The sequence below is a fragment of the Spinacia oleracea genome, chromosome 6 (genome assembly GCF_020520425.1).
Source record: "Spinacia oleracea cultivar Varoflay chromosome 6, BTI_SOV_V1, whole genome shotgun sequence".
Classification (NCBI taxonomy): Eukaryota; Viridiplantae; Streptophyta; class Magnoliopsida; order Caryophyllales; family Amaranthaceae; genus Spinacia; species Spinacia oleracea.
Genome location: NC_079492.1, coordinates 51,482,518 through 51,505,945, shown reverse-complemented (window position 1 = coordinate 51,505,945; position 23,428 = coordinate 51,482,518). Strand labels below are relative to the sequence as shown.

General features: G+C 36.1%; 1 protein-coding gene across 5 annotated transcripts in view; it reads right to left on the bottom strand.

The window, feature by feature from the left end:
* Positions 1-789: 789 nt before the first annotated feature.
* Positions 790-23,428, bottom strand: part of LOC110799299 (calcium-transporting ATPase 8, plasma membrane-type) — a 40,194-nt gene continuing 17,555 nt past the window's right edge. For 3 of the 5 annotated variants that reach the window (XM_022004531.2, XM_022004533.2, XM_022004535.2), the window contains 22 exons: positions 22,194-22,277; positions 22,032-22,114; positions 21,826-21,934; positions 21,680-21,735; positions 20,439-20,481; positions 20,274-20,357; positions 20,003-20,140; positions 19,211-19,276; positions 19,042-19,140; positions 16,476-16,586; positions 15,813-15,983; positions 14,998-15,057; positions 12,006-12,170; positions 11,729-11,845; positions 11,519-11,617; positions 11,089-11,226; positions 10,868-10,968; positions 1,856-1,901; positions 1,600-1,734; positions 1,347-1,454; positions 1,160-1,251; positions 790-1,087 (listed from right to left, as the gene is read on the bottom strand). In XM_022004531.2, the coding sequence (XP_021860223.1) occupies positions 961-1,087; positions 1,160-1,251; positions 1,347-1,454; positions 1,600-1,734; positions 1,856-1,901; positions 10,868-10,968; positions 11,089-11,226; positions 11,519-11,617; positions 11,729-11,845; positions 12,006-12,170; positions 14,998-15,057; positions 15,813-15,983; positions 16,476-16,586; positions 19,042-19,140; positions 19,211-19,276; positions 20,003-20,140; positions 20,274-20,357; positions 20,439-20,481; positions 21,680-21,735; positions 21,826-21,934; positions 22,032-22,114; positions 22,194-22,277 (2,232 nt within the window). In that variant the 3' untranslated portion in view covers positions 790-960. Of the gene's footprint in view, positions 1,088-1,159; positions 1,252-1,346; positions 1,455-1,599; positions 1,735-1,855; positions 1,902-10,867; positions 10,969-11,088; positions 11,227-11,518; positions 11,618-11,728; positions 11,846-12,005; positions 12,171-14,997; positions 15,058-15,812; positions 15,984-16,475; positions 16,587-19,041; positions 19,141-19,210; positions 19,277-20,002; positions 20,141-20,273; positions 20,358-20,438; positions 20,482-21,679; positions 21,935-22,031; positions 22,115-22,193; positions 22,278-23,428 lie in introns of all 5 variants that reach the window. The other 2 variants (XM_022004532.2, XM_022004530.2) reach the window with 1 other exon arrangement.

The window sequence follows — 23,428 nt, the reverse complement described above, 5'->3', positions numbered from 1 at the left end:
ATTAACTTTTTATAATTTTTACTTAAAGAAAATTAAAGATAATAATGATCAAAATTGTGCATTGGAATGCGTAAAAGTGACAAACGTTGCGAGTAAAAATGAACAGAGGAAGTATAATTATTCGACCACAAAAGATAACTTCTTCGTCATTAAAAAATGCTTCATCAGGTTTCTTTTAATTGCATCATTTGAGTTGAACACAAACAATACGAAAGAGATCGAGTAAGTATAACAAGATTTATGTGATAATAGACAAAAGAAAGAGAAAATATGAGGTATACTAGTAAATTCAAAATTGTAAAATAAATATTTGGTGAAAAAGCATACCATAAAAGTAAATTATGCCTATGTCAAAAAAAAAAAGAGAGTAAATTATGCAATTAATATACAACTTATAAATAAGGAAAACAGTTCAATTAAGAAAGAGATGAAGTATCCAATTAAGTAGCATACATAATTCTCGTGAAAGAAAAGAGTACCACGCATAACTACTAAATCACAGGCTGTAACTAAGTACTTCATATACCTATTCAATTTAAAAGTGGAATGATTTTATTAGAAAATGAAACTAAATAAGCATAATTATAAAGTACTCCAAAATCATTCGATCACAAAATCTAACAGATCTAGACTATTCCACCAAAACCTATAACCATTTGATGAGAAAGTGTAACTAAAAGAGCACAAGTATTCAATCATAAAGGGTACTTTTTCACCTACTTCGTTGATCATTCGGGAAAAAGATAGTATTTCTAAGTTAACCATAAAATGACGACTGTTCTGATGAAATACTAGTGATATTCGGCCATTAAGAAAAGATCACAATGGCCACAAAACTTTCCATATATGATACTCTGTTATAATTTTTGATTGTTACATAATTACATCAAGAATATCTTTTGTCATCTAAGTGTTAGATATCTATCATCTATGTTAGAAGTGTAAATTGAATATGTAACCTTACTTATCTGTATACTTTTGCCCGATCAATATGGCTATGACGATGCCGACTAAAACCATAATGACACCCCATGCAACAGGAGTCTTTGGTACAGGTCCCAACTTACCCAAGGCAGCAAGAGGCCAACTAGTTCAACAAAAGGAGGTCAGAAAGAACATAACAAAAGATAATTTAGAGCATACAAAGGAAAATACCTACCTGATGAAACCAATGACAATGCAGACGAGCCACAATTGCGGAGTCAGTTTTACAGTTTTCACCAACTTGCCTAGGAACTCAACTATCATGAACTGTCATATGTGTGAAACAAAAGAAAAATATTATTAAGGTAAAACAACTCCAAACTTGAGACACTTCATACGCGTAGTAATTTTAACACCCTCACCTGAAGTATCAAAGTTAGTGCTATTATTCCAATGAAGAAATAATTTTTAATAATTCCATCAAAAATATTAAGTTGATCAGGCCTACGAGCATTGAACTCATTAAAAATCTGCATATCATTAAATTGAATCAGTGAATCAGTGAATCAGCAGTTTAAGCATGCATTTATCAAAACACCTAAACTGCACTACATTCAAGGGAATGAAAAGACATTCGAAAGCTCACAATCAGTGTTATCCCTCTCAGAGGCTTACCTGACAAAGGACAAATGTATTGAAGATCATTGTGTACTTTACTTCATTAGCAAGTTCAATGGAATCATGCCGCAGAGGCAAGATATTTTGACCAAAAAAGTCGAGTACAAGCACAACAATTAATTGATAAACAGCCTGTGTTCAGAAGAAAGAAAACAAACAAGTTATACTAAATAATGACATTGAACATCAAAGAATTCAATTATAAAGTATCTATAGTTTCTGACTTTCTGAAATAGGAAATGTAGAGGCAGACCTGTATAAATAGATTCCACCACATAACATTTGTTATAAGAGGCTCCCTACAAAAATAAGGTTAAAAATTTAAAGTTGCAGATACTCAAGGACCAAATTTAGATCAATTCAGAAGGGGAGGAAAGAACTAAAGCTAAAGAGTTAAAGAGTTGTTGACTGGTAGAAGCAATATAAATGACAACTTCCAGCTATATAACATCATGCTATCAAAAGTCATTAAAGAGTTTAATAATTATGTAAATAAGTAGTTTATTTTTTAATAGCTTTCTCTCTCGTTCTGCCCGTGCACATTTAGGTTTAGTGCTAAAGTGTACCATTGTCAGAAATGGCTAAACAAGGGCAGCCGAGAATGAATCCGGTGGTTCCGAAATGGCTAAACAAGTGTACCTTCTCTAAGGACTTTTCAGAATCAATCAACACCTTCTCCAGTGGTGGTTCCGATGGATGGTTTCACTTAGTCGAAGTCAACAACCACACGCTCAGCTGCAAAATTGCATACCCCCGAGGTGACTGATTTTATGAGCAATCGTACATCAACGAAAGGTATTCGTCTTTCTTTCGTTCCACCAATTCTGACATTAATTATTTATACAAGGGGTGTTTGATAATCAGATTTGGAAATTAGGTTACTTATGATGTGCCTTATATTTTAGCTAATCATCCTATGATTCTTAAGCCTTCGATTGTTGGTTTTAACTTCAAAATTCCCTTGTGGATTCAACTCTCAAATTTTCCCTCGAATTGTTGGAACCTGATGCATTATTTATTAGAAGGAGGTTACTACTACTAACTATAGTATTAACATTGAACACTAGGGTCATTTAGTTCCTTATGTTACTAGCTAGTATTATTGCCATTTAGTTTTATGTTACTAGCATTAGTTTCCATTAGTTTTATGTTACTAGCATTATGGCCATTAGTTTCCATTAGTTTTATGTTACTAGCATTATGACTATTAGTTTCCATAGGTTACTAGTCTCCTAATACCTTGTATAAATATCTGTTTGTGATTGTTGAGAAACCAAGGAAAATACAAAAAGACTACAACTTCTCAAATACTCTCTACTGCTTTATCATGGTATCACAGCAGGTTGATTAATCAACATATCAAATCAATTTTTTTTTTCCACAATGACTGAAACCAAGGTGATTGATGCATCCTCCCCTTACTATCTCCACCCCGCATCAAACACAAGTATCGTCATCTCGCCGGCAGTCTTGCGTGGGGAAAACTATGAAGAATGGGCTCGATCGATGCGCAATGCTTTTAAAGCAAACAACAAAATTAGGTTCTTTGATGGCACGATTGAACCACCGACGACGGAAGAACCCGATAAAATGGCTCTATGGGTGCAGGTGAATTCCATGCTCGGTGCTTGGATACATAACACACTTGACGCATCCATTCGTTCCTCTATTCCTCTTACTGATAATGTAAAGGACATGTGGGATGATATTCGACAAAGTTTCTCGGCTGGAAACGGACCTCGAATTAATGAATTAAAGAATCAGATTGCCACTTGTGAACAAGGAGGAGACTCGGTGGTCACCTACTATGGCAAACTACGTCTATTATGGCAAGAGCTTGCATCATATTTAACCCCTCCATGCTCTTGTATCTGTTCTTGCGGCTCGAAGGTTGCTTTGGCTAAAGAAAGAGAAGATGCGCATGTGCATCAATTTTTAATTGGGCTCGATTCGGCCATTTATGGTAATGTTCAAACAAATATGTTAATGCAGGATCCCCTCCCATCATTGAGTGTGGTTTTCTCAAAAGCACAAACACAAGAGAGAAACCACATGGTTACTCGTGCCTCGGATCGGAAACCAGAGGCTGTTGGATTTGCATCCCAAGGAGCGGCTCGGGGTCGCTCTTCAATAGCTGCAAAGGGGTCTGACAAACCTCGTGTCAATACCACTTGCTCACATTGTGGTAAGCCTGGCCATGATCAGGAGAATTGCTTTGAATTGCTAGGATACCCAGATTGGTGGTATTCTGAAAATAGGGTAGCATCACGGGGAAGGGGACGCAACAGTCGTGGTGGTCGGGGTAACACCAGTCGTGGGCGTGGTAATGCAATAGCTAATGCTGTTGGTCGCGGCTCAGGCAGTGCGACACACCAGTCTATTAGCGAGGAAGACCGTATACCTTCAGTTTCGGATGAGCAATGGAACAAATTTATTTCGGCTTTTAATTCCAACAACGTCAATTCTTCGACCGCTAAGCTTGACGGTAAGACCCTTGCCACTAGATGGCTCATCGACTCGGGTTGCTCGAATCACATGAGCGGCAATAAGAGTTTATTCAAACTCTTGACAGATACTTCTCCTTCACCAGTGGGTTTACCAAATGGTAAACAAGTAATGGCGACGAAGGAAGGAAGTGTGGTATTGAGCGACACATTAATCTTGAATGATGTGTTATATGTTCCCGAATTAAACTGCAATTTGATTTCTGTCTCACAATTACTTGCAAGTTCACCTTATAATGTCACATTTACCGATAAGCTTTGTGTAATACAGGACCGCAATTTGAGGACCCTGATTAGAGCGGGTGAACAAAGTGACGGGGTCTACTGGTTCAAGCCGATGAAACGTATTCAAGCTCACCATACGACATTGTTGGGAAAACACGAGTTATGGCATCAACGACTCGGACACCCCTCTCGGAAAGTTGTGTCCCTCTTACCTTTTTTTGCAAATAGTGAGAATAAAGCTCAAAGTTTGAATAATGATTTTTGTGCTTGTGAAGTATGTTTACGTGCTCACCAACCTAGAAGTGTTTTCCCTTTAAGTGATAATAAAGCCGACGATATATTTTCCTTAATTCATTGTGATATTTGGGGTGATTATAAGGTTTCTTCGAGTTGTGGTGCATATTACTTCCTCACAATTGTTGATGATTTTTCTCGTGCTGTATGGGTGTATTTAATGTCTACAAAGAGTGAAGTAGGACAAATAATTAAGGATTTTTGTTCTATGGTGCATACTCAATTTGATAAAAGGGTAAAAATCTTGAGGAGTGACAATGGTAGGGAGTTTACTTGTTTAAGTAAATTTTATGCTGAACATGGAATTTTGCATCAAACTTCATGTGTTGATACACCTCAACAAAATGGTAGGATAGAACGTAAACATCAACATATCCTAAATGTGGCACGAGCTTTACGTTTTCAAGCCAATCTTCCTATCATTTTTTGGGATGAATGCGCAATAACGGCGGCATACATTATTAATCGAACTCCTACACCTATGTTACAAAACAAATCTCCCTATGACATTTTATTTGGAAAATCACCAAATTACTCTCTTATGCGTGTCTTTGGGTGTTTATGTTATGCAAATAATCGACCTAGGGTGAAGGACAAATTTGGTCCAAGATCACGAAAATGTGTTTTTGTGGGGTATCCGTTTGGTCAAAAAGGTTGGAGGTTATACGACATAGAGAATAAAGTGTACTTTGTCTCTAGGGATGTATTATTTGTAGAAGCTAAATTCCCTTTTGCTGACCACGTCAATGTTGGTAGTGAGGATGTGCCATTGCGTACTGTCGATAATTCCCACACTTTATTTGAGGATGCTAGTAACCCTAGTGTACAAGACAAGGAAAATGAGCTACAAACTCATCCTAACATTCCCATAAACGACCCACCTATATCACCTATTCCAATAGCCAAAGACACAAACCCTCCTTCACAATTACATGAGCAACAATCTCCACAACCTAGGTGTGTTGTAGATGATTCAGCCACATCACCTACAAATGTGACTTCTTCTTCCCCAGAGATACTCGGTAGAGGACATCGTATTAAGAAGTCATCATCTCTACTCAAAGACTTCGTCACCAACACTATTTATGTCAAAGACCCTGTCACTACTACTTGTTCACCCCCTTCAAAGCGGTCCTCAGGTACCCCATTTCATATTGCTTATTATGTAAATTGTGATGCATTTTCTGTGAGACACAAACAATTTTTGGCAGCTATCACGGCAGGTGACGAGCCCATCTCTTTTAAGGAGGCAAATAAAAGTCAAGAGTGACGGTTAGCTATGAAAGAAGAAATTGATGCTCTAGAACGAAATGGCACATGGACTTTGGAGGACCTACCTCCAGGAAAAACGGCATTAGGATGCAAATGGGTTTATCGAATTAAATTCAAGGATGATGCCTCTGTTGAACGTCTAAAGGGGCGTCTAGTTGTGTTTGGTAATCGTCAAATTGAAGGTATTGATTTCAATGAGACATTTGCTCCAGTGGCTAAGATGGTGACAGTAAGAATGTTTTTAGCAGTTGCGGTTGCTCAAAATTGGGAACTCCATCAAATGGACGTTCACAATGCTTTTCTTCATGGCGATCTTGAAGAAGAAGTATACATGAAACTTCCCCCAAGGTTCAATTGCCCTTATCCAGGTAAGGCATGTCGCCTCAGAAAGTCATTATATGGTCTTCGTCAAGCACCCCGACAATGGTTTGCTAAACTCTCTACGGCTTTGAAGCATTTTGGGTTCAAGCAATCATATGCAGATTATTCGTTATTTTGTTATACGAAGGGTGCAGTCTCATTGCATGTTCTTGTATATGTTGATGATTTAATTATAGCAGGATCGTCTCATGATGAAATATTAAAGTTCAAGGATTATCTTAGTACATGCTTTCATATGAAAGATCTTGGGGCTCTGAAGTATTTTCTTGGTCTTGAAGTTGCTCGAGGCGATGAGGGTTTATTCCTTAATCAACGAAAATATACTCTGGATATTATAAGTGCAGCAGGTTTGTTGGGATCTAAGCCCGCTGCCACTCCTATGGAACAAAATCATCAACTAGCTCGATGTGAGGGGGAGTTATTTTCTGAGCCAGAGAAGTATAGACGACTCGTTGGTCGTTTGATTTACTTGACCATAACTCGTCCGGAACTGTGTTATTCCGTACATATTTTGGCCCAATTTATGGGAGCACCGAAGATTGATCATTGGGAAGCCGCCTTACGAGTCCTCAGGTATCTAAAGGGTTGTCCGGGTCAAGGAATTCTTTTGCGAAGAGATTGTAATTTGCATATATATGGGTTTTGTGACAGTGATTGGGCGAGTTGTCCCGTGACTCGACGGTCTTTGACGGGTTACTTTGTATTGCTTGGCTCTTCCCCAATTTCTTGGAAGACTAAGAAACAACCAACCGTGTCTCGCTCTTCTGCTGAAGCAGAGTATCGCTCGATGGCTACTACTACGTGTGAACTAAAATGGTTAAAGTCGATCCTTTTCTGCTTAGGTGTTCGACATAATCGTCCGATGAGGTTGTATTGTGACAGTCAGGCTGCATTACATATCGCGGCGAATCCCGTTTTTCATGAACGGACGAAGCATATTGAGATGGATTGTCACTTTGTTCGAGATGAGATATTATTTGGGAATATTGTGACATCCCACATTCGTACGGGAAATCAATTAGCGGACATTTTTACCAAGGCTCTTGGTAAACCACAGTTTATGACACTACTTCGCAAGTTGGGCATTGGAGATCTTCACGCTCCAACTTGAGGGGGAGTATTAGAAGGAGGTTACTACTACTAACTATAGTATTAACATTGAACACTAGGGTCATTTAGTTCCTTATGTTACTAGCTAGTATTATTGCCATTTAGTTTTATGTTACTAGCATTAGTTTCCATTAGTTTTATGTTACTAGCATTATGGCCATTAGTTTCCATTAGTTTTATGTTACTAGCATTATGACTATTAGTTTCCATAGGTTACTAGTCTCCTAATACCTTGTATAAATATCTGTTTGTGATTGTTGAGAAACCAAGGAAAATACAAAAAGACTACAACTTCTCAAATACTCTCTACTGCTTTATCATTATTTGGAAACGTAATCGGGAAACCTCTATTTGTGGATGAATGTACATAAAAACAATCTAGATTCTTTTGCCAGGGTGTTAGTGGATGTTACCAGACCTAAAGTGGATTGTGTTGAAATAGAAGGCAAAGTGTTTGAGCAGAAAGTCTTGGTTGATTGGTTCCCTCATTTTGCAAGGCCTGCATACACCCAGGACATGATTGTGGAAAACCAGAAAGGTGAAGCACATGGGAAACAGATACAAGAAACAATGGGTTCCTAAACAACTGTCTGTGCAGCAAAATACACAGCCAATATCCCAACTTGATGTATTCTCCTATTGCGAATGAGCAGCCAGTTTAGGAGTTTTGGTGTTGCTAATTATCTAGAGTTGATATCGGAAAGGGAATTTCTACTCGCTCTTGTAGAGTTTTATTGTTGGATGACGATGAGATGGAAGAGGACATTAATTGGTGGAGATGGAGATTATTTCAGAGATGATTATTGGCGGATCGGAAACAGGGGGCATGGGGAGCTGCCACCCCTAAATCAACTTAAAATCTGCATTCTTATGCCTGAAATGCTTTCTTGGCTCAGTGCTACATAGGAGTTGTTTTCCTTCAATTTTGGTGGCAGGGAAGTCGTGGGCTCGAGGATGCCTTTCTCAACTTCCTTACAGTTCTATGATTAGAAGTACCGTTCCCTATTTGATCCCTTTGAATTCCGTATTCGAATATATGACCGGATCTATTTATTGAAAAACATATACTAATACATAATTTGAATTTTTTTAAATGGAGCTAAATAATATCATAATTTTACCATACTATTATCATAATTTTACCCTAAACCCTAAATACAACACAAAACATAATATCGTAATTTTACCATGCATACTATTATCTCTGTTCTTTGAAGATCTATCCACATTACACTTTGGCCCGTTCCTTGAAGATTTATCTATCTGTAATCTTTCATTCATGTGTAGTGATTGGGTACATTTTCAATTGATTTTCTTGATGTGTAGCTTCAAAATATCATAATGCGTATTTAAAGATATTTATGCTTACATTTGTGCCATGTAAATTGTGCAAAAAGTGAAACATAAACAACTTTATGAAACGCATGGATGCGTATTTAAAGATATTTATGCTTACATATGTAAATTGTGCAAAAGTGAAACATAAACAACTTTATGAAACGATGGAGTTATAATTTTGTAAAACTTATCTTCTCAACAACTAAAATAAGGTGCAGTGTGTGTCATATCTTCTAGGCACCTATACCTTTAGTTAAGTCTAATTTTATATTTTTATGTAATCCAAAACGTAAAGTCTCACAATAATAATCTTGACCTTCAACTATTTTTCACCGAAGGCGATATCTTTTATCATAATGTATGCCAATTAAATTGGAATTAGCATATTAGATATTACAACATTCATATACTAACGTAAGTTACACAAAATATACTATACTATTGTTATCTGTGTCGGTTTAAAAGTGTCATTGTTATAAATTGTGGAAAACTTTTAACCAAGGAGCGACATATGTCAATTTTGGTTGTAGGGACCTCTGATTTGTATACTCCTCCGTCCCACATTACTCGTTTTATTCACCGTTTCACAAAGTTTAGGTGATAAGTGGTTGTTTGGTTATCGATTATTATTTATTGAAAAAATAGATGTGATAAAAGTTAATGGATATTTTTTTAATTGAACGAGAGAGGGTGTGCACCAATTTTTTGTTAGTGGGAAAAGAGAGACAATATAATAATTGCGGGTCATTCTTAATAAAGAAGTTAACAAGTAATGTGAGACGGATGAAAAAATAAAGTCTAACAAGTAATGCGGGACAATTGAAAAAGGAAAGTCATGTGGGACGGGGGGAAGTATATGTTTAATATTAAGTTAATTTTATTTGTTTCTTATGCGAACATATTTAATACTTGTTTTCAATTAATGACATGATAAATAAGATATCAATGAGGTCTTGGCGTAGTGGTTAACACTATGATAGGTCTCAGGTTCGAATAACTCGCCCTGATTGTAATTTATATTGCCTTTGTGGATCATCCGCACCAAACATAATAATAAATAACACAGTGTTGTCATAAATAAATAAAAAATTACATGACTCAATCCATTTAGTCAAGGGAAGTAAAAAGAGCGGGAAAATATTCATTGTGAGAGCGACATGTATCATCTTAAATTTTAGGGACCTCATGGTTTTGTTACAACTTCAAAAGTGTCATTATTTCAATATTTCAAGTATTTATAGAATATAACACTAAATATCCCCCAACACACACGCACCCCTCAAAGTGAAACTTCTAGCTCCTCCATTGGGGATGATGATGAGTATGATAATGATGGCATAGAGATGAAGAGATCTAGTGTTGTACGGGACCATCTAGCAACCTTGAAAAACTACTATTCTGCAATTTATTTGTGTTAATGGGAATACATAAACCTAGATGTTTTTAATCTTGATTTTATTCCTATAATTTTGTTTGCATTAGTTAGAATTAGTTTAATTCAACATCAATTGTGTTAAGATGTCGACAGTTCGTACTTTCTTAGCAGTAGCAGCAGTAAAGTATTGGAAAGTACATCAGATGGATTGTTCTGTCAAAAAAAAAAACATCAATTGTTGAATTTGTTACTTGCTCAGTGTTAATTGAAGTCAATTTAGCTAGTTTTCAATGCCTTAGTGTCTTGGGATTGGAGCCTTGATTGCCCGAATACATAGTTAGAAGGACCAGGTGGGTTTACTTTTGATAGTTACGCAACAGCCTGGTCAGTGGTCAGGTCTAGTGTATGGTGTCTCTATTCTTTCTGCTCACTCAGTCAACGGACTTGTTTGTTTATGGGCCTTTTACTTAAGCTGTGGGTTTGTTTGTCAAATGCTTCCCCGTTTACTAGATGTTAAGAATCATCGGTTCCCGTTCCACCTAGATATCTAGACAAAACTCGTTGATTGAAAGGGTCGCTTTAAGAGTATCAACTGATATATCAGAATACTCCGTATTTTAAGTGGATAGTATTTGCAGACTATCAGGAACCTTCACAATGCTAACATGAGAAGCAAGTATATAGAAGGACAGTATATTTCATACACTTACACAAATTAGATTGAGCCCAATAAATGAATTTTAGAGAGTAAGCTTCCAGTACAAACCTTCGACCAATAGGAGGTCTGTGCATAAGGTGATCTGTAGGTGGTTCTTTAGCCAATGCAAGTGCTCCTAGAACATCAATTATCAGATTGACCCAGAGAAGCTGCATAGCACAAACACGACATTACTGAAGACAGTCATCTGACAAATGTTATACAACTCAAGACTAGTAAAATTTCACTTGAAAGGATAGAAGGAACAGGTGACTAGGTGAGACAACTACCTGTACAGCATTTAGTGGGACATCACCAGTGGAAATTGCAACAACAACATTGATTATGAGGGCAGCCACATTTACTGTGAGTTGGAATTGAATGAATTTCTGAATGTTTGCATATACAGATCTACCCCATCGAATAACCTGAACGAGTTATAAAAAAAATGTTCCTTAATCAGTTGATCATATACTTCAAATAGTAGTATGAAGAGCAGGAAAGAAGACCTGCACTTAAAGAATCTACAGAGTCCCAGTAGATGAATTTAATGTAAAAAGAAAAAAAGTTTCGTCAAGCTTTTAACAAAAATACAGCAAGGGTGAGTTTATTGGCATCCACACTATCATTTTATGTCTCCAGAGATTCTTATGCATCATGACAACTAAGTGAAATGAGACGCAGTGCTTTCCATCAACTGATTAACTGGGACCAACCTACCTTAACAACTGAATGAAAATTATCATCCAAGATGATGATATCTGAGCTTTCTTTTGCCACTTCGGTGCCAGCAATACCCATTGCAAGACCAATGTCTCCCTAAAGCCAACAAAAGCAGAATTAAAGTTTTAACAATATAGAACAAAGTTAGACTGCTGATAAAAAATAAAAATAAAAAACGGGATGGAGAGAGATCCATTCACAACATACCTCATTTAACGCTGGAGCATCATTGGTTCCATGACCAGTGACAGCTACAACTTGACCCTTCCTCTTCAAAGCTTGGACAAGCAAAAACTTGTCATTTGGTGAAGACCTTCCCATAACCTGTACATCAACCAACATAGTTACTTCTGTCAGTCGATGTTACATGTCATTTTGTTATTTAAGCACTTCATACAAAGATTAATTGTTCGATTCTTTCTAGAGTAATAAAGCAAAGGACATAATGCTAACTGAAAACAGTAAATAAAGTAAAAGTGTGTACTGATATCTTTTCTGCAATGTTTTCTCTCTCAGCTTCCGACTTGCTACGAAATGATTTTCCCTCAATCAAGTTTGGTTCGTTACAATCTGCATCTGAAGCTAGGATGCCACACTCCACAGCTATTGCTTTAGCAGTCTGAAGATTGTCACCAGTGACCATGCATATCTAAAGCAATGAAATCCACTTATTCATTTGCAAGATACATAATTGTGAAAAACAATCGATCATGCAGCAAAAGTAAACAAGCATGATATAATGTTCAGTACAAACAATAGAATAAGCCTGAATCTATTCATAAGAAATGCCTTAGTATCATGGAAAAACAGGTGTATGTGTGCAAGTGCAACTCACAAAGAACATGGATACAAATGATCTGCCTATTGGATGAAAGATGACAATTAATCTGTATGTACTTATTTGCATCACTGCAACATCCAAATCACACTTGCAGGAATTTCACGTGAATACAGCATATTAATTATTAAATCACCGCATCATCTGATAGCCACATCAGATAAGGGATACAAGTGGGCCCAAGTGGCGTTCCAATTCTAATCAAGTACACAAAGCACGATATAAATCCTTGGAAATTCACAAGAGAAATTCCATCAAAAAACAAGAAAGTTTGCATACCTTAAACATGAAATGTCAATAAATATACTTCCTCTGTTCTCTTTTAGTTGCAACAAGGTTTTAGGAGCCCATATGATAAAGAGAAGTAGAGAGATAAATAAAGGGGACCATGTCAGGAAGAGAGAGATCACATAAAAAGTTGGAAGATCGTTGCAACTTATATGTACAACCAGAAAAGGGAAGTGTTGCAACTAAAAGTGAACGGAGTAAGTAGCTAGTAAACACTAAAAATTCCGGCATGCAGCCACAAGCTAAAACATGTAAATGTTTACAACTTTCTCCAAAACCCTATCCTTTATATCCTTCAGTCTACACATAAAACCCAGATAACAAAGTACTCTCTTCACTACAGCTCTACGCGTTTACACTTTATTGCATAGGGATTCAAGGATTCAAAGGTTTTGCCCTCGTGAACAGAAGAAGCACACCAGCAAAAGTATTTATCGGTCCTTACAAAAGTTAAACGAGAGAGCTATGACAATAAGATAAATAGACTGAGCACTGAAACCCCATTTCTGCTGTAAATACTAAAGCCTTAAACTGTACTCTCTTATAGATATCCATTTGTTCAGCCACGAACCCTGGCCTAGACAAAAGGTGCCAAAACTAACCACCCCAAGCTAGACTGGATCCCTACTCCAATTCAAAAACCAAACCTACCCTCACCTACGCCTGTTACAAAGCATTCAGAAGTTCTTTCCATAACCCCAATCACGCTAACGGCACCCCTAAAAACCAACATAAGTCATAGTTCTTATACTCTGATCGGACCAACTACCCGAAACTTTAAGTAACAAAATCCACAGATATAATTATAATAGGTTAATGGATGTGAGTAGCCGCGGGCATTTCTAGTGTTACTTGGGTCTTGGACTTGCGTTGATTTTAGCAGAAGGGCTTGTGTGGACCTTTAGAAATAAGAAACATAACTCACCTTTAGCATATTTCCTTAGTGGATTATGAGCTTTAGAGGGACAAGTGAAGAAACGATCTCAACCTCCTCAAAAATTAAAAAAAGAAGTAAAAACCATAATATATTTAGTGGTGAGAACTAATGTATCCAATTCCATAACAGAATCAGGATGGTGAGAACCCCACTCTAAAATGAGAACTAAGAACCAATTTGAGCCCTTAGATCATCAAAATCGGATGGTCCAAATGATTCTCGTGTCATTAGTGGCATTTTTGTAATTACGTAACTTTTCAAACTGGTTCCAGTTTCATTACATTTAAAGAAATTTCATTTACTATTTGACCAATTTCATTTACTTTTACTAGTTTTTCATTTGATCTTTATACTTAAAAGTAACGTAAACTTAACCAAAACCATATTTTAATAAAATAGATTGAAATGTAAGATGTCAATGATGATGCTTTATGGTTATTAATGGGTTTTCTTCCTTAAAAGTTAAAAACTACTACCTCTGTTTCTGGAATTTCTTTACGCCTTGAAATATGTGTCCAAATTATGAAATTTTGATAGTAAATTCTCACTATTATACACAACAAAACGTTATCATGTAAGATCTTGTTAGATTGGTCTTGGTATATACTCCCTCTGTATTTATTTAAGAGATACACTTGTCATTTCCGGCCGTATTTATTTAAGAGATACACTTGCCATTTTTAGTAACCTATCAACCGCACCATCTAATTAAATAATCTATCTACAACCCACCCCCACCCCCCATCCCCTAAAATGACATGGTCCCCACTTGTTTTACTTATTAAAATATCTACCCAACCCTACTTGTTTTATTACTTTATTTCATTCAATTCTTCTTCTTAATACCCGTGCCCGGCCAAGTGTATCTCTTAAATATATACGAAGGGAGTATCTTCATAATATCAACTTTTTATAAATTTTTTAACATATGGAATTGGATATATTAGTGGTTAAATATTGCATTGGAGTCCGTGCAAAAAGTAAAATGTAAAGAACTTTAAAGAACAAAGGTAGTATAACTATAAGAAGTCACATATTTGGTTATTTACTTTCGAGTCAATTCGATTTACTTTAATGTCTATTTGCTTTACTTTTAAGGGGCGAAATTGGTTATTCTCATTATAGACTTGGTTCTCATTATATTAACTTTGCTTCTGCATGCCGGTGAAATTTGATATTGGGCCTCATGCAAGAGTTGAATAGTGGGCTAGTTTCTCTAGTTTAGAAACCATAGCATGGAAAACAAGAAACCAAGCAGATGCGCTGGCAAGGGTCAACGTTATCAAGCAACTTTACATAATTTGAATGGAATTCTACTAACTCAACAACTTAGATAATGCAAACTTACGGGGCAAAAAAAAGCATCATTAACTTTGCAATACCACAAAACTGATTGCATCTTAAGAAACATACCTTCACACCAGCAGCCTCGCATAAGTCCACTGAACCTCTGACTCCAGGCCGACAAGGATCCTACAAATTAAAATTCAGAGACATCTTAGAATCTGGTAAAGCACGATATTCGACCCCATCATCGCCAACACGAAACATAAACATGAAAGGCACAAAAACTAGTACCACTAGTACTAAAACAAGGGGAAAAAACATAAACAAAATAATTGACTGGCTAAATAAGAAGCAAAATGTAAGGATTTGGTGAAGCTAACCTCTCCTATAAATGTTACACCAGATACCACCCCTATTTCTGATCAACTTTTTAAATGACAATTTTTTTTTTTGGTGTAGAGAGAGCCGCAAATGATGTAGACAAAATTCGATCTTGAGTCATGTATACCACCCCCAATAAATTTAACCAACTAAGATAGTTGATGTCAAGTTATCAACCCTTTTGATATGACATAGTTTTAGGAATATAGGGTGCATGATAATTGTCCAACACACAGATGCAGCTGGTTGAAGTGTTCACAACAGTTTTAAATTGTTTATGACTTGTCCAAATTTAATATCTTGTTCCACTATCACAATTTCAAACTAAGATAGACTTCAATGACATAGATCCAGTTTTCAGAAACTGGACTTTGGAAAAAATCAAAGCTAGTGCTAAGAAGATTTAAGACTTGCAAAAGCAAAAGTCAGTGATTCTACATAACCCATCCTTTAACAATGACAAAAACTGTGATAACGTAAACTATCTTTTGACATTGAAAAGAACCCGAGATTCATATTATCGGATGATCAGTAAATCCATGATCTTAAAGCCCAAGTACCTTAATACCAACAATTGCCAGCAAAACCAACTCATCGTCTGGCATCGCCCACTGACGTAGTTGCTCTTCGTCAGACGACACTTTATCCAGCTTGATAGATCTATACGCAATGGCAACGCAACGGAGACTTTTCTCAGCCATACCTTTAATAGCCTTCCTATAAAATGCCAACTGCAGCATATAGATCCAGTTAAAACCAAAAATCATGAAATGAATATATACAAGTGAATGCACCAAAGCAGCCTACACCAAATGCTTATCTTATGAATAATAACAAATTTATTTCAAACTTGCCAAGAAATTCGGTCCTTTACATAATCCCAGAATATTGTACAATCGAGAAGCACGAGACGAACAAATTTTTTTATTATTAATCTCAAGCAAAACACAGAGCTTTAATGGTTACCTAATTACACAGTGTTGTAAATTTCTGTGAAGAGTAGAAAGTTGAAAGACATAAAAAATAAAAAATAAAAAAATTAACAGAAGGGAAAAACTAATAAAATATTGCGGCCCAAAATTGCTTCTACTTGCATACAAGATCAGAAGAGAGGAAGCGAAAGAGGAGCTATGTCCTCAAGATTGAAATAAACATACAGAATGAACAAATAGGATTAGGTGAAAAACAACACATATTCTAAGGCACCACATTTTCTTCTTCACCTTATCCTCATCCAGTGACATGACAGAGTCATTTTCATCCAGAAAACTGGTGCATGAGGCCAATACTATTTCAGCTGCTCCCTTCCAATGTACACGGACTTCAGAACTAGGCTGCACATAACATTAGATAGAAAATATTATAAAAAAAAAAACAATAAGTTGATAGTAGAAAATAGATATCTGATCAAGTGCCAACTCTCCATAAATTTCACATAAAACTGTTTTAAATGACAGCTAGTACAACACAGGTCTTATAAACCAATCAAAAAAAATTAAACCAATTTATTCTCCAAACCCTCCCGCCACCCCACCCCCCCCCCCACCCCCAACCCTACTTTTGTAATAAAGCAGCTTGGAACATGTCGACATAAATCTTCTAAACCATTACACTAATCATTTGCTCGTGTGGTAGCAAGAGTGCGAAATTGTAGCGTTGTTGCTTTTTGATACTTACATCCCCATTTCTGAATAGATGCATCGCTTTGACTTTTCAGAGAATTCATATACTAATTCTGACCACGTTTATTAACAATTACGTTATAATTTTAACTGTTGTTATCTCAATATATATTTTCTAAATATCAACTTTTTATAATTTTTTCTTCTACTACCTCCATTGACCATTCCTAAATGTTCTTCCCATTTTCCTTCACATTTGCCAATGCACCTTTGTATCTTTAATATCCCTAATTACATGTTAGCAAAACGCATAAGATTTTGATATTGTTAAAGTACTTATTGAGACGAATGAAATAATGACTATATTTTTTTACACTAAAAATAATTTGAAATATTTTCTTCAATTACAAATAGTGTCACTTTTCCAAATGGAAAGAACTTTCAGAGGAGTAATATATACAATCAAAGATATTTATGGTCAAAGTTAGTATGTAAATAGAGTGAAAAGTCAAAGCGACATCTAAGGGTGTAAACGAGCCGAGTTGAGTACTATCATATTCATGTTCAATTAATTTAGGCGAGTTTGAACCAAGCTTTCAACCGAGCTCAAAATTTTCTTCAACCCCGACTCCTGTTCCTTATGGAGATTTTGTGTTCGTGCACAGTTCATGAACTACTCAAGACCTCAAGTACTCATTGTTAATCTAGCAGAGTGCATAATCCATTTTTCCATAAACGAGATTTGAGATTCTTACATTTGAAAATCTCAATAATCAAATACGAAGTATGTTATTTTGATTCTACACTTGTTTTCTTGTAAGGTTAAAGCCAAATATGTGACTTTTATTTATAACTAGTTGTTGGATCGTGCCCCCCAAGATATACAAAATTATTTTTGTAAAAATGTTACTTAAAAGCTAGGAACTTACAATTTATGGTAAATGCTAGAAATGAAATGTTAAAGTTAGATGTTGGATTTACATGTAACAGGAAATAGAAACCATATGCGTTTTAATTGATAGTTCGAAGGTACAATATATAGGAAATTATACCCAAGAAAAACAATACATTTTGTATAGCAATGGAAGGGTGAAACGGTAAATGCTCTATTGTTAAGAATAAGACAAAATAAAACAAAGAAGGAAATGAGGGGCATGCACGTAAATGCACTATTGGGTGAATAGTAATCAAAGTATGAAGCTTTATAAGTGTTAGGATAGAAAAATGTATCTTTTCTAAATTGGTGATAATATATAATTAGATTTTTCCAAAATTAAAAATTTGCTAATAACGTAAAATCGACGAGTTTGTTCATGAATCATGAACATAAAAAACGAGCTTTTCAAGAACTTAAATGAACGAGTACATATATGATAATGTTCAAATTATTTATTAAACAAGCTTTATCTGAATCTGAGCTATTTATGGAGAGTCTTTGCTCATTTACACCCTTAGATACACTTATTGAGAAACGGAGTAAGTATTTAATTACTACTCCCTCCATTCCTGAAAGTTCTTCCCGATTCTCGAATAGGTGTTCATTTTTGTTCTTCTCATTTGGAATCTATTCTATCTTTGGAAAATTTTATCCCAAAAATAATTTTTCCCAAACTTAAAAAATCCATCTTATTCCTCTTCAAAAGGTCTTGCGTGCACCCGGTGTACGATGAATTTATTGCCCAAAAATAATTTTTCCCAAACTTAAAATATCCATCTTATTCCTCTTCAAAAGGTCTTGCGTGCACCCGATGTACGATGAATTTATTGTACATCGTGGTAACTTTTCACCACGTATTTGGTAACTTTTAACGTGTTTAAATTAACTTTTTATACTATGTATAATTGTCGATGATAAAGTTTTTTAAAAGGTTACGTGGTTCTTATTTTATGATTTCCCCACCCACTTTCTCTCTTTATTTCCCACCCACCTTATTTTTTGTGCAAGTTAGTGGTCCATTAATTCAAAAGTAGAATCTAATTATTTTAATACCTTCTCTCCTAGAACATTCACTTGCATGTAACTGCTTTAGACATCACTCCAACCCATTTGATTATATTATGGTATAGCATAACATAAAAATGTTGGTCATCCTTTTATGATGGAAGGACCTAAAACTGCAAAAGAACGGGCTACCGGTTGACATAAAATTCTGTCACAGAGACTTACTGTTTTAACTGCGACGCCTCCCCGTTTTTTCTCTGAATTGAATGGGGATGCATGAATAATCGTGGACTCCGCTCTTTTAGCAACGAAGTTCAGTCCAAGCTGAAAAGTTAAAGTTAATAATGAAGAAAAAAATTATCAACTTCCACAACCAACATCGTACATTAAGTACCTTAACTCCCCAAGAAAGGATGGCCTTTTCTGTTGGTGACCCAGAAAATTCGACATCCCCCCCACCCTGCATTGACAACAGAAAAGTAGTTCAGGGCCAGGACTTAGTAATTACTCTTTCTAAAGATAATAATTACTACTTAAAATTAATGTCCAATTTCAAAAGCTTTTTTAGCTAAAATGTCGAAATAGATTTAACAGACCAGGGGAAAAAAAACCTAACATACTGAATATTCTTACGGTCTTTTGTTACTTCAGTATTACGAATATCCCTTTTTGTTAAGAAAAAAAGGGCACGATGACAAAGGGTGTAGTCTAGCAAAAACACATACTCCCTCCGTTCTTGAATGTTAGTACGTCCTCTTTCAGTGTTGAACTGTTTTTTTGTTAGTCTTTTTTGGAACTTTCTTATTTGTCTATCATTTATCCTGTTGTACCCTTATATATATCCAAATGGCCCACTTGTTTATTCTCAAGTAAACATTTATCCCATTAAACCCCTTAATTATTTCTCTCCCACCCACACGAGAGGGAGTAAAAAAGATATATTTACAAGTTAGCCCTGCTTCTCCATAGCTCCCCCAATCTATTCTTATACAACAAGAAGCGTTCATATACAAGTATATGTGTCACTTGAAGCTCCTTTGACATACTAGAACATGGCACATCAACTGCTTATTTTTGGGCCTGAATGATCCAATTGTAAATCTTGTAAAAGGGAATTTTCAAAGCTAACAAACATGCTTAAGAATTTAAAGTGACAATTCAAGATGTTATAAATGGTCTAGCTAACCTTGGGTAAACAAACACAGCCAGTGGTATTCTGTGCAATTCCCTCGATGAGTACAGAGGAGAACATAGGAGACAACAATGAACCATCATTTGGTGGATCAAATTTCTTCCCATTCGCATAAGCTTCCACGACAGTCATCTGCAGATTTAGACAGAAATATGAGATGTATGGTAATGCAATCAATAATAAATAGAGTATATGCTAATTCATTCCATAAAAATAAATAAATACAAGAAGGCGCAGCAACAAAATTGTATGAAAAAACCCTTGCCTGATTCAGGGTCAATGTTCCAGTTTTGCCAGTGCATATTGTAGTGACAGAACCCATGGTTTCAATGGCAGAAAGCCTCCGAACCTGTAGTGAAATAAAACTTGATCAAACCACAGCAAACCATTGATTCCACAATTATTCCTTAATAAAGCTTGAGATACAAACCATAGCCTTGTCCGTTATCAATTTTTTCATCAAGGAAGCAAGCCTGCAAAATACATCATACAAACAATCAGAAATGAGAAGGAAAATACAGAAGTATATAATCTATAAACATCCAAAAATACAGCTGTAACAAATGCGATATTGAACATCAAAATTTGCAAGCAAAGTTTGACAACTTAAACACTGAAAATAAAAGAACATCTCTTTCCAATTGATGAATATGTCAAGTCATTTCCCAAATGCACATAATAAATATTGTAATCAAATTTTTCCTTTGTGACATCACATGGATAAATGGAACAGTGCCACAATGGATATCCAAGACATAATCATTCACAATGCAAAAGGAACCCCAGCATGCTGATAGTTATAAGACAAAGTATGACTACACTGCAGCACAATTTTGATATGATGTAATAAACTAATAATGCCCTTTTGGCCTAACCCAGCTCATATTAAATTATTAACACAGATTCCCACTTTTACCAAATATTTCAGGAGCACACAAATGTAACCCTGTAACCCTCTCTGCATAACTTCTTTAAATACCCGTACAAAAGAAAAACCAAAAAAACATGTACCAAAAGAGTCTCTGTATGCTATTTTGAGTATTTTCTCAAGATCAAAAAAGCCTACAGCATAAGTGATGATCTCTTTGAAAACCAACCACCTTGTAATCACAGATGCTCATATGATCATACGAAATATATTGCAGGATTAAGTTACTCCAACTCTAGTACTTGTGTCGGGCATAGGTATGTGCTCAAGTGTTAAAGTTAGACACTTATGGAAAGACTCCATAGTTCTGTTCCAAAATGAAGTGTCGAGTGTTTATACTTATGTCTTTATACCCTTCTGATACTGGTATTTGACAACAGTGTATGACATAAAAAGTAGAGTAGGAGTAGCATAATTTGAGATCCCTTTCCATGAAGTAGAAGATGGTCGTCCCGTTGTTGTCCCGTTATCACTTTTGGGTCAATTGAAAACAACCTCTCTGCAATTGCAGGGGTAAGGTTGCGTACGTCCAACCATCCCTTACCCCACTTCTTGCGGGAGCCCTCTTTGAGGCAATGGGGTAATGATAATCATCAATCAGAAGCAGTCTACGTTAAAAATATGGCAAGAAAATAGTACACACCAAAAGAGCTTAGAACAATTACAAAAAGACAGAGATGTCCAATTATTGGAGGCCACAGAAGGGAAAACCAAATACAATATGAGGAGGATGGTAGACATACATTAAGGTGACAAATAAGGGAAAACCTTCAGGCACCGCAACAACAATAATAGCCACCTGGAAAGTTAAAAGATGTAATACCCACAAGATCGAAAGCATATGTATCAAGAACAAAAAGAATATCCATGAAAGTTGTACAACACATACCGCAACAGTAACAATCTTGATGACTCCTCCTAAAGCATGTATTGCGCTTGTTTTTCCTCTCTCGAACTGTGGAGTTCCATTAACATTTGTTGTATGACCAGTAAAGTACCTAAACCAGGATCCATATATTATTTCAGTCGCAATACTTCTGCGTTGTTTTAGACAAAGAATAGAATGTAAATTTTGTGAACTGACAATCATCTTACCAGATAAGAACCGCAACAAAAAAAATAAAGGGCACTGTTAAACCAGCTAGACCAATAAACGTTGTGAGGCCATTTAGGCGCACCTGAGGCAGATGAAGACATTTAACAAAAGAAAAGAAAAGAGACAACCAGAGAAAGGCATGTACGTTTTAAAGAACGTACCTGCAACGGTGTTTCTTCACAGATGTCTTCTGGGATACTGGACATAATCCTACCCCATTCTGTGTTTACACCCACACTTATGACCTGAAACCAATTGAAAACTAAGACTCATTCTTTCGAACTAAAATCTCATCCAAAAGGTCTGAAACAATTTACAATTACAACAGTTGTGAGCGACAAAAACTGTCATTCAATTCAAGAAGTGTCACCAACTCCTATAAGCCATCTTTTTAATCCATGGCATAAAAAGTGTGTAAGTAGGCTATGCCTACAATGGGCAGGCTGCAGGCATAAACAATTTAATGAAACGAATCCTGGGCCTCCCGTCGATGGTATAGAAGTCTAGTGAAGCTGCAATAACAAAATTGTGTTGGTAATATAGTGTTTTCAAGGCTACACACATAAAAAAAAAGGAAGAAATTTTGCAAGAGTAAACAAGGATTTGGTATTTTGTCCAAATTGGAAACCACTTGAAAATGATAATTCGACGCATCTAGGCTGATCAATAACATTCGCCATTTCATTCTCTAAGGTTATACACCACTCTCACGCCAAGCCACTTTAAGGTGAGACTATGAGAGATTGGTTGGAGCCACATGAACTTAAGCCCAATAAGAATAATGAGTATAAGGAGAGTGTTACAAAATAAAACCATTTAGATCAAACTTATCTTGATGTTGTGATTAACGAATAAACCAATTGATGCACCGTGGAACCACTGTCCTAAAAGATAATTTTGCGCTATCCCGGTACAGTAGAACGCTTGCGCTGGCCCTCTGGGATTAACACGGCATCAAGACTTGTACGCACTCATAAAGCTCGATTGGAGACTATGAATATTTGCCCAAAAACGGAAGAGTATTTTATAGAAAAATGAATTGTTTCACTGAGATGATATTTTGGAAGAATGGAAGAAAATATAATATAATCAGACCTTGGGAATTACAACAGTCGCATAAAGGGGGTTACGAGGAAAGAATAATGGGAGCATTAAGTAGTAAATCAATTCCATCAAGCATATAATTAATCCCATAACTCCTATAAGATTCACCATAACAATGAATAATCAAACGGTTGGGTACCAAAAAGATATACGGGTCACGACCCATCCAAACATCGCATTCCCCAAGATCCCGAGGCCCGAGCCCGACTTGACCCGATCCGGTCAGCCGGCGCGTGTGTGTGTAACCTTTACTATATAAAGTAAGACAACTCTTTGTTTTCTTTCCATGTCG